Source organism: Scardinius erythrophthalmus, assembly GCF_964197995.2.
Source record: "Scardinius erythrophthalmus genome assembly, chromosome: 2".
Classification (NCBI taxonomy): Eukaryota; Metazoa; Chordata; class Actinopteri; order Cypriniformes; family Leuciscidae; genus Scardinius; species Scardinius erythrophthalmus.
In genome coordinates, this window is record NC_138222.1 from 44,299,206 (window position 1) to 44,310,765 (window position 11,560).

Consider the following 11,560-nt stretch of genomic DNA (forward strand, 5'->3'; position numbering starts at 1 on the left):
CATATAAATTGGTCTATTTAGAGGATTTTTTGTGCAGTTTTTTACAGTGTGGTCTATGGTAAACTGTGGTAAAAGCTGGACATGTAACGCTGTGAAGTGATGCAGTATGTTGTGTATGCAGTTGGTGTGTTGCCAGAGTATCCACCTTATTCTTCAATGCAGAATTAAGCCATTTCCAGGGAAAGTGTGAGATTTCCAATTCATTCAATAATAATAATAATAAAAAAATATATATAATTATGTATATATGTAAAATGATTATTTTTACCAAACTTTATGTATCTACTAAACAAATGGTTAACTATCATAGCAAAACACATGAGAATTAGCTATAGCATGAAAGTTTTATATTAGCATCTTATTCTTTCTCTTTCTCTTTACTTTTTAGATTCTGTCTAATTCTCTCTTCCTTTGTATGTTTTTTCATTTGGTGTGAATGAATGTTCTGAGAAGTAGATTCACTTCCATCCAGTTGTTGTAGGACTCTGGGAGAGCCTGAGATTTACTAATAACCCAATTAGCCGTGATTTGTTACGACGTGGGCGGAGAGAGAATGAGCTCTCTTGACCTGTCATTCAAAGACAAATTAATCGTTGCTCCCATGATGCTCTAGTGCAGTTGGCTTATGCTGAAAAGGAAGCTATCGAATGTCAAGTCCTCTATTGTGTAGACAATTCCCATGGATTCCTCTGTGAAGTTTTTGGAGGTCACCTCTTGCCCTGAGAATCTAAACTTTCAAATATAGTGTAAATTTATAGAGTGACAGTGATCAGAAGGAATTTCGAAAGTTTCATTGTACACAAGTTGCCTTCTCTGTAATGAAAAGTGTGAACACTTCAAATAATGCTTTTATGTAAATTGTTTCCTCCCTCCAAGTTTGTGATGTACTGCAGAGTGCGCAGAGTGCTTTCTGATTGTATTGACTACAGCTGCTGTATGTTGAATTGGTGATGTCATGTAGTCCAGCTGCATGTCACTGGTTGCCTGTCCTCCATCAATGAGAAGTAAACTGAACTAGTCGCTGACACTTTTATTTGCTAAATCTATTTTCAAACCTTTTAGAACCGTCTTGATTTGTTTGTTTGTTAGTCGGTTGGTTTATCTGCCAATAGTGGAAGGAAAACACTTTAGCATCATGATTTCCCCCTTCTGCTAACAGTTAGATCATATATTTTTTGCATTACAAGTCTCCCAAAAGTGTGTGGTCGTTTAGGTTAAGTCTTATGTTAAGTCTCTTATGTTTGGCTGCATTTATTTGATCTAAAGTACAGCAAAAACAGCAATATTGTGAAATATTATTACAATTTGAAAATGACTATGGTCTATATTAATACATTTTAAATGTAATTTATTCATACAATGGCAAAGCTGAATTTTCAGCATCATCACTCAAGTCTTCAGTGTCACATGATCCTTCAGAAATCATTCTAGTATACTGATTTGGTGCCCAGGAAACATTTCTTATTATTATGAATTGAAAGCAGCTGCTTATTTTTTTTGGAAACCATTTTTCGTCAGGCTTTAATTAATAATTAATAGAATGTTCTTTCAAAAGAACAGCATTGATCTGAAATGCAAAAATCTTTGCAACATCATAAACACTGCCACTTTTGATCAATTTAATGCATCCATGCTGAATAAAGATTGAATTTCTTTCAAAATAATAATTTGATTCCTTGTATTCAGCTGCAGACCTTGCTAAAAGTAAAATCTTTATGTTTCTGTTTCAGAAGGCAAAACCCGACGTCTTAATCTTTACATAAAGAGCACTCTGTCCTCCGTTAGCCATGCGGTACCGACAGGTACTTGGCAGTGACACGTTATCTAATACCAGTCTCAGTGAGTCCAGCAAAGCGTGAAGTGTGACCAGCAAGCTCTCCCAGCATCCCGTTCGCTCACAGTATCAACACTTAGGTCCTTTCCTCAGGGCACTGCACTCGGCTAGGTAACACATACCTATGGCATTTAGAAGAGGAAGTGGGTATTAGCGGTGGAAGCTTGCTCAACTGAAATCAAAGGCTTGTATTAAAGCCATGCATATTGGCCATGATCTTGACTGACTCCTCTAAACACTGAATAAACACATCTGAGTTTATGTATGCTGAGTGTCTGACTCTGGCGGTTTCAGGGTTTTAAAGACGGAGACTAATTACTTAATGAGTTTATTAGAGCTAATTTGGAAGTGAGTTTAGCTTTCATCTGAGAACAAGACGGCCTCTTATCTAATACACTTCCACAGTCTGCAGCAAAGAGACGGTCTGCTAAAAAAAAAACCTTCCATGGCTCTGGTTTAGGTCCAGATTAAGATTATGACCGTTTCTACTAGAGCCAGTCTTCTCAGGACGTTTTATGGCATTCATGCTCTTTCCTGCCTTTTCTCACTAATTTAAACATAAATCTATTTAGGGCATTCCAGCTGATTTGCGTAATTAATACTAAATGGGAAACTGTAATTAAACTAAGAGAGCTGAAAGATGAATCTGTTCAAGTTCTCTCAGGGAATCTAATGAGGAATGTATGCTGTTCCATATACATTAATACTATATATTATTTCGCTTTCTCAGTGAAAAATTGCTCAGTGAGAATTTCCACATTAATCTGAGCATCTGTAACACGTCCCTGTCATCATGTCAGCCACATGGAAAGCTTACCTGTCAGCAACTGTAGAAGAGAGTGTGCTTTTAACAAAGTTTATTGAACAAGGATGCAGAATCTCTTATTTATTGTGCCAGTTTCATTTCAGAGCATTGACCCACTGCTAACATTCTGTTTTCTTTTACCGGGTGAAGTTCAACACAGGGTATTTTTTACGAGTGCCCATCTCTGATGTTTGATGTTAAGGGCAGCTTCAGTCAGTGGCTCCTGGTATGTGTTGGGTGCAAGCTTGAGACAGGATAAATGTTTGGCAGGGAACATGTTCGGCCTCTTTCTTCTCCCCTAGGATAACATAAACAGTTTTGGCACAAGAAAGCAACGCTGACCCCAAGGCCAGCCTCTGACACAACCCATTCATTCAGTCTGTGTGTGTGTGTGTGGTATAATGTCAGGACCATGGGACAATGATGATGTACCATTTGATCTGTTGCAAGAAACATCCTGTCTCCTAAAAAATCCTGTAAACATTTACTCCCTCTCAGTTTCAAACCTGTATGTCTACACAAATAAGATATTTCAAAAAATGTCTCTTTTCTTTAGTGTTGTTTTGGAACCATCTGACTTTCATTGTATGGACAAACAGTCTTCAGAACGGCTGCTTTTCTGTTCCATAGAGGAACCCCCTCTTTGGTGTATCTAACATATTCTAACTCCTCAAAAGTCCTCAAAATACCCTAAGGAGAATCATTACCTTGTACATCATCGATGTTAGTTTTTAATATTCTGAAAAGACATTAATTTCCTGATTTTCATGCTGCATTTATGATTTATTCCACCACACATTATCCTTTGAGAGCACTTTGGCACAGAGCAGAACCCTTGATTCATTCCCAAAAATATATATATAAATATGCGAATAAAACGTAGCCAGGAACGTCATCAGATTGAGATGATTCACCCATATAGGCTGCTTTTTTAAAACTCACATGAAATGCTCCGTCACTCAGGCAACACCCAGTGACAGCTGTAGAATAATATATTGCTGTTCATTAAAAAAACTGTTGTTGTGTTTGATAAACTGTGCCTCTAAAGAAGTTATTAGTCAAAGGAATATTTTTCATCCAAATTGAATGACATATTTAATTTCCTTTTAAGTTTAGGTTTTTTATGTCTACTACTAAAATCTTTGGTATGCAGAAGATTTCACTGCTGTACATCACTCTAAAAAGAAATTCAGAGGACCTATTACCAAAGCCTAAATAAATTCATGGTTGCTAGTAAAAAAAAAAAAAAGTCTAATTTATTGATATAATTAAACCTTTTTAGGTTGCAAACATTATTTTGACGAGTTCTGTTGACATAATTTTGATAATTAGGCTACATCAACCTAATATTGTATGTAATTTAAACGGAAATTTCTGCATAAGTGTAATAATAAGTTGTAATCTTGATAACTTTGAAAATTGGGCAGTGGGTTTCTAGTTCCCAGCATGCTTTGCTTAGGACTGGAGAAGGATAATAATTTTGTTTAAATTAAATGTTATTTAATGCGTTTTAGTAAAGGGAAAGACCTTTGACATTTAAAAGAGTTGAAGTTTTTGTGGTTAGCATTATGCTGAAGAGTACATGTTTACATGTTAATGCTGTTCATTTGAACTGAAATGAAATTAATTGGTTCTAAGGGTCACCACTAAATGTTGAAATGAGAAATTAGCTTGGAAAAATTAACTTGGTTACTTAAATTATTAAGTTCCTGTTACTCAATGTTTTTTGGTTGAACATAATTTCATTAGAAGTTGTCTAGTTCATTAGTTTTGTTGTTTAACAACATTTGAAAACATTTGTTTTTAGAGGGTACGTGGTGCATATTTCCACACACAGTTCTGTCATATAACTTCACAAAGTGAATATCTATAACAAACATTTACATAAAATGAACAATTGCTGGCAAAATTTAAGAGACTGACTCTAGTTTGAGGATGGTTTGTTTTCTGTGATGGTAGCCATTAATTTGAAAGCAATATTGCGCTGACCCTTTGAACGCTGCTGTAGAACACATTCTGTGTTCTCCTCATGTTGGAATGATAAAAACATGAGTTATAGGTCTGTTTATCCCACTCTTAAGGCCCTGAGTGCATTATCAAACATAGAATGCATTAGGGTCGGTATTGTTAAAAGTGTTTTTAAGATCTAATAAATCCTAGTTATTTATGGAGCCATGGTCACAGCGCTTCACCCCCACCATCTTCTTTAATTTGGCCCAAGCTCTGCACCCGTACCTGTGTGTGACCAAAATCCCACTGTCTGACTTGATCCGGCCCAAATAAGAAGGAAGCTTCCAAACTTGACTGTGTAGCTATTTCTGTGTCTTGGATTATGCAGAGGGATTGTATTATTCTGCAGAGCCACTTCATAGAATTCTAGACGTCTCTTTCCCTCAGATGCCAGATGCTTGTATTTCTTCTGAATGACAGAGTCTGCTTGAACGCTGCCATTGTGAACTCTATTTTATAGTCTGTTATATAGAGTGGGTGGCTTTGACCTCCCTCCATGCTTTTAATTGTGTGTGTGTGTGTGTGTGTGTGTGTGTGTGTGTGTGTGTGTGTGTGTGTGTGTGTGTGTGTGTGTGTGTGTGTGTGTGTGTGTGTGTGTTGGCCTGCTAGTGGTGTTCCTTGTGTGTGTTTATTCTAATGGGAATTCATTATTTTTATTATGTCTTCATGGTGGGTGGGGTTGCTTGATTTATAGTTCTATTGCAAGAAATAGGTTAAAAATGTTGCTGTAAGATCCGTGTGAACACACACAAACACACAGTTATTAAAAGAAACGTCAGAATACTCTTTCAGTGGGTAAACCGAATCGGTAAAATTGTCGACACAGCTAGACCCCATTTACAACTTCTCATTTCTGGCTCGGATGATCCATATGACAAATGGTCAGCACTAGATGTAGTTGCAAAACCTGAGAGCTGACAACGGTTCATCTTGTAATGCCTTGATTCCTTTCTGTCTCTGATTAACTCACGAGAACAAGCAAAAGAAGTATAGGCTACAGGAAGCTTCGTGTGCATGAACTTGTGTATATTTAGGCTATCTTGTCTATTTGCATCAGTATCAATAGCACCTTGATATTGAAGGTAAAGCTCCTAAAGCCAGCTACTGTCAAAAAGAAATGTTACGGCTATTATTATGATTATGTAGTTTTGTTTTGCTATAATTTAATAAGAAAGGTTTGGACTTTACAGAAGTAGCTAAAAACAAACCCAAACCTGTCAGCCAATATCAAGCTTACGCAATTCACTGTTCAAGTCCATCTTCTCATATTTTGATAAGCTGTATTGCTTGCGTGACAACACTGATCATATAGCCATTATTTTTAGGAAAAAGTCTTGTTGACCTTGAAATTTTCAGCCATATTTCAAAACTTGTAAGAACTAACAATTAGTGAATCGATAAAATCACCGTGTTTCTGCTCAGCTAATAGCTTTCAACTTTTAATTCACGTGGATTTACCCCATGAATGGCTTTTAGAATAAAAAAGGGGTTGTTAACGAATAACAAAATAATTGAATTGGCCTAAACAATAAGCAATGCAATAAGCAATTTCATTTTGGCTATATCATTTTCTGTGCAAACTTTTCTTGGTAGGCCTACTTTGGTGAATTTGCGCAATTCACGCTCCGCGTCTGTTAATGTTTATTGTGATGGCAAAAGCATATAGCACTGCACAACCGATCCTGAACTAGCCATTTGTCTAGACAAGGAAAAATAGGACTAATCATGTTAGCGATCTGACCACCAAAACAACAACAACAACAACATAGCCTAAGACATCACTCTTAACCAGATGGCCATCAGTTTAAGATAATAATAATAATAATAATAATTAAATTCAGTATTGAGCCTACCTTTACAAGTTGGGCACCTTCAAGATGTTTCCTATTCGACAAATTAGCTAATTTACGTAGGCTAATTTCAGTTCAGTTCAGTTAGTAATTAGCCTAGTTGATTTGAACGAATATGTGTAACCATACGTTTTATGTAGCCCATTTTTCTGCTAAAACCAATTGTTAAGTAAAGGTGATGATACACAGGGCAACTTTTTGAGCAATATTGCTGGGCAATGTTGCCGTCAACGGGCAACCAGATGAGACACAAGGCCCACGACCGATCTAAATTATCCAGATAGAAATGTATTGCCCATTTTCAATGGGAAAGTGCCCAAGCAACAATCGCTCGCCAAGATTGCTCGACAAGATTGCTCTAAAAGTTGCCCTGTGTATCATCACCTTAACAGTGGAACGTTAAGAAACGGCGTTTTCTCCATAGATTTTTTTTTTTTTAAATAGCCTAATGATAATATAAAATTATGGCATACAAATATGATTGTTTATCTTATAAAGTCTTTACTAGTCTTATTTTTCTGTAGGCTACAAATAAAAGATTTTCATTTAGGCCTATACACGCATTTTAATTAAAAATATAAATAAAATAATTTTCTGTGCTGATTTATTTATTTTTTTGCGAATTGATGTGACAATAAATGTTACAATAAATAACAATAACTTAAATTTTGCTCAAAGACACAAATAGTCTGCATTAATTCACAACGGGGAAAAAAAATCCTAACTTCTTAAATAGTCTTTTGAAAAGATATTTTTCAACCAAAAAAAATGTCCAAAAACCACAGATAACGAATCGGTCATCATAACGAATAACGAATATCCATTTCGACTGAACATAGTCCCTTCTTTTAGTGTAGGTCTATATGCAGAGTGTCACTTTCCATCATTTCCATCAGGCCCACAACGGATTTGTTGACGTATTTTCGAGAAAAGGGTTCCTCTGTTCTTATAGCAGGTTGTCGCGATAGGTCTGATAGCGCTGTCCGGTGATGGTAATGAACTATCCCGCGTCCGTGATATAAGCTGTTCTCGTGATTTGCCGGGGAACAGACGAGCAGTCGCTCTCACGTCTCCACCGGGCTCGGTACCATGCTGTTCGGTGTGTCCGGTAACTGTGAAGAAAGAGAGGTCACGTCGCTGCCCGATGAATTCCCTAAAGAACCGGATTCCGAGAAAGACACCTAAAAGAGAAAGGCAAAGTTAACTCGAAATAAATAAATATCTAGACATAGCCTAATACTAGCCAACTACTAGTCTTGGTCTGGTAGTGTCTTATGCTTAGCCTACATTATAAAGTTTGAAAACCAAAAAGAAAAACGTCAAATGCACAATTTATTTATTCACTCACCAGCTGTTGAAATGCAGGTTGATCTAAGTCACTCTGAAGTGCAAATTCGCTGAGAGCTTTCCAGGGTGGTTGGTAAGTCTGCACTTCCACCGGGTGTCCTGGCATCGAAGGGTTATGTCTTATTGGGCTGCCTGCAACTAGTGCAGTGCCCGTCATACCCTGCAGATTCTGAACCAAAAAACACAGCCACACAGACCAATTCATCTTAAAACAGTGTTAAATTTCCACCAAAACTTTTGATAATTAAAAGGAAACTATTCATACAGTGCATTAGACAGTTCGAGAAGAAAACTGAGTTTAAAACATTCCCCAAACTATAGGCCTACACACTATGTAGGAGGAGTCTGTGATTTGCTTCCAGCCAACACTGCAGTTGAATTACAGACCAAATTCAAATAATCTCGGATCAGTTCAAGTGTCAGGGATCACTCAAAGCCGCAACGGTCAAACTCTGGGTTTTTTTCGCACGTTAAATTTCTCACATTGAAAGCGCATTAGCAAGACACTTACCGTCTTATCGCCATGATGCTGTTGTAACTGTTTCATGAGTATAGATCTCTTCTTATCCTTGCAGCGCTTGTTTTGGAACCAAACTCGAATGACCCGCGGGCTCAGGCCTGTCATCTCCACCAGCTGCTCCTTCATGAGCGCATCTGGGCGCGGGTTTGCGTTGTAGCACGTCCGTAAAGTGTGTAGCTGCTTTTCGTTTAACACCGTCCTCACCCGAGTGGTCTTCTCCGATTGCTTGTGCACGTGGTTCCGATGAGGAGTTTGTCGGACCGACACCGGGTCGGCTGAAGAAATTGTTTTAAATGTTAAATTAAAAATAATAAGTAGCCTACATTAAACAGGCTAGGCCTACCAGCGAATATAGCCTAAATGTCAATAATAACAATGCTGTTGAAAGATAATTTAAACCTACATTTCACCCGTGATATAGAAGGCTATCCACATTTGCATTTTGAATATTAATAGATAGATAGATAGATAGATAGATAGATAGATAACTTGTATTTAAAATATCCCTGCAACATATATTTTTGAATAGAACTTGAAATCTACCAATATTACATTTAATTTAACCAATAATATAATGTATTAAATATTATTTATTTAAAAAAATAATAAAAAAATAGGCTATGCATTAAAGACCATGTTGAATCAGCCCTGCCTCTCACGCTTATCAGTGGTTGACTAAACAAAGTTATCAAGCAGATCAGTCTGTAATTAGCTACTATTATGTAACATCATTATGTAACATAGCCTTTGGTTGTGTGCTGAGGGCCATGAGTTTCAAAATTTACCTTAAAGTTCTAACCGTTCCAAGTAATATTTGTTCGTTTTTAATAGCAATATCCTAGCCATTTAATATTTGATTGTGTCCAGTATGACGGTGGTCAGTTGATTGTAATTGTGCTATACTGACCTGCCATATGTAATCCTCTGCTGCGGATGTTTCCCGGACTAAGAGGGCTGCCGCCTGATCCGCGCTCCAGAGCCAAACCGTGATCCGCTCGACACAGCAGTTCCTCGTCCCGGACAGAGAACTCGTCCCCGGGCAAAAGCTGCCGGCTACACACCGAGCAGCGGAAACATTCGATGTGATACACATTGCCCCGAGCTCTCATGACCAAATCACTGCTGCTAAAGCCCAAAGTGCATTTTGTGCATTTTATACCGAACAATCTGTTTGATGTGGGAAAGAAAAAGAATTTATGTGCAATTACAAAACCATTACATCAATCCACTATTAATACTGTACAAGCATTAATCCACTTTAATTTAACAGTCTAGGCTACTGACAGATGTTTTGATCATTAAAAATATCGCCTACATCTGATTAGCGACTGGTTACAGATTTATGAAATAGGCTAATTAATTGTTTTTCAGAAACAGACCAAACAAAAAAACCTACCTTACATAATCTCTCTTACAATATGTTTTCCCGTCCCGTACGAAGCAAGTGCATGTCTCGTCCAGGTATTGGTTGCACTCCACGCATTTCAAACAGGCTGCGTGCCACTCCAGGTCGGGGGAGACCCGCAGGATGTACTGGTCATGGATTTGACTGCCGCAGCCTACACACATCGCAAGTCCGGACTTCTCTGCACATGAAGAAGAAAAAACATTGTTGTGAGCTGTTATACAGGAGTTTATTGAGCATCGATGGCACCTTCAAGTGTTTTCTCAATTAAAAAAAACATCGAAATCATATCTTCGAGTGTGTAAAAACTAGCACAGGGCTAGAGCAAAATCAAAACATCTCAGATGTCACATTTCTCAGAGGGCAGATGGAGAGAATTAGCAGGTCTGAGAACAGGAATTATTTTCAGAATAAATTTTCAACTGCAACAAATTTAAAAGCTACTTTTAAAAATAAAGTTTTACAGATTTTTTTTTTTTTTTACGGAAATGCTTACTTTTGGAATGATCGCCCATATCATTCAAAAAAGAAGAGCTGAATATTATATCCACCATACAGGTTGCCTTAAAGAGAAGATCGCTCGCGAGAAAAGAGAGAAGATAGAAAAGGAAGGTAGGCTACTGCGCGCTCCCGGCTGCCCCGCAACTTCAGTCCAGAGTGAGGAGATGGAGAGGGGTGTAAACACAGGAACAGGGGCTGAGACGAGAGCTGTCTGGTGCACAAGACGTGACGTCAGGCGTAAATCCGAACTAAGACGCGTCACTAGGGGGCAACAAGTCACACTGAACCCAGTATTGATTCATTTCACTCCCTAGACATGATCAGATAACTCTGCGTGTTGATTCAGAACAATATGAAAACATCTTCATTTGAAGCCTATGCTGCAGGAAGGTGAGACATGAAAATATGCAAAAAAACAAATTTAGGCAATTTGAGGTAGGCTAGCCTTTTTTTATGGGTTCCTGGATTCACATTATGCTATCTATATAGGAACGACAGAAAAGTCTTGCAAGTGGCTCATTAAGGTCGAAGTATAGGCTACTATCAGGGTGACATCTACTGGTTGAAAAGTTTAACCACAAACCCGAAAAAAAATCTCATTCGTAACTATTTTACTTTTTTTGATTAGCCTATATTTTTTATTGGTGCCTAATTTGGATTCGTGTCAATCCAAAATCTAAAAGCGACAAAGCAGTGACAGTTTTACCACATGATTATTCACATTTTACACAGACACTTTAAAAAGCCCTTTCATTTAGGACAATAAGGGTTAGGAATAAACATGTAAACACAATGCATTTTCTAGCTATTATTACAATAAAAATAGAAATCAACTATTTTTCCGATTAAAAAACTAAACTTCCGTACTCATTCACTGTCACCAGTGTCTCTTTCCTATCCATTAAAAAAGCAACATTATATATTGATATGTAGGCTATAGGCTACTCAATGATCACTCGAGAGACTTAAAGCTATGTCAACATTATAGGCTATCATGCATTTCTGCACTGGTAGGATTTCAAAATGGCTAATTTAGCTTGGCCAATTAAAAAAAAAAAAATCAAGTACGCATTGTTGTTGTCAGATTGGTATCATAATATAAACAATAGCCAATTGTTATATGAAAAACCCATTTTTTTAAAGGCTATTACAAATAAAGAACCAAGTCGTGGACATTCAAAAACAGTGTCATGTTAGAAAGGACATATAAAATAATTTAATTAAACTCGAAAATAAACTGAAGCTATAACACAATAAAGGTCTCCACATCTCTCAGAGAGAGGAAGCT

General features: G+C 37.3%; 1 protein-coding gene across 1 annotated transcript; it reads right to left on the bottom strand.

Annotated features, from left to right (window-relative positions):
• Nucleotides 1-7,117: 7,117 nt before the first annotated feature.
• On the bottom strand, nt 7,118-10,325 carry isl2b (ISL LIM homeobox 2b; the record flags this gene model as incomplete). Its single annotated transcript, XM_081355259.1, has 6 exons — nt 7,118-7,680; nt 7,848-8,015; nt 8,358-8,641; nt 9,274-9,533; nt 9,763-9,952; nt 10,268-10,325. The coding sequence occupies 6 exons, from the start codon at nt 10,323-10,325 to the stop codon at nt 7,564-7,566; spliced, it is 1,077 nt and encodes a 358-aa protein (XP_081211385.1). The 3' UTR covers nt 7,118-7,563.
• Nucleotides 10,326-11,560: the final 1,235 nt, after the last annotated feature.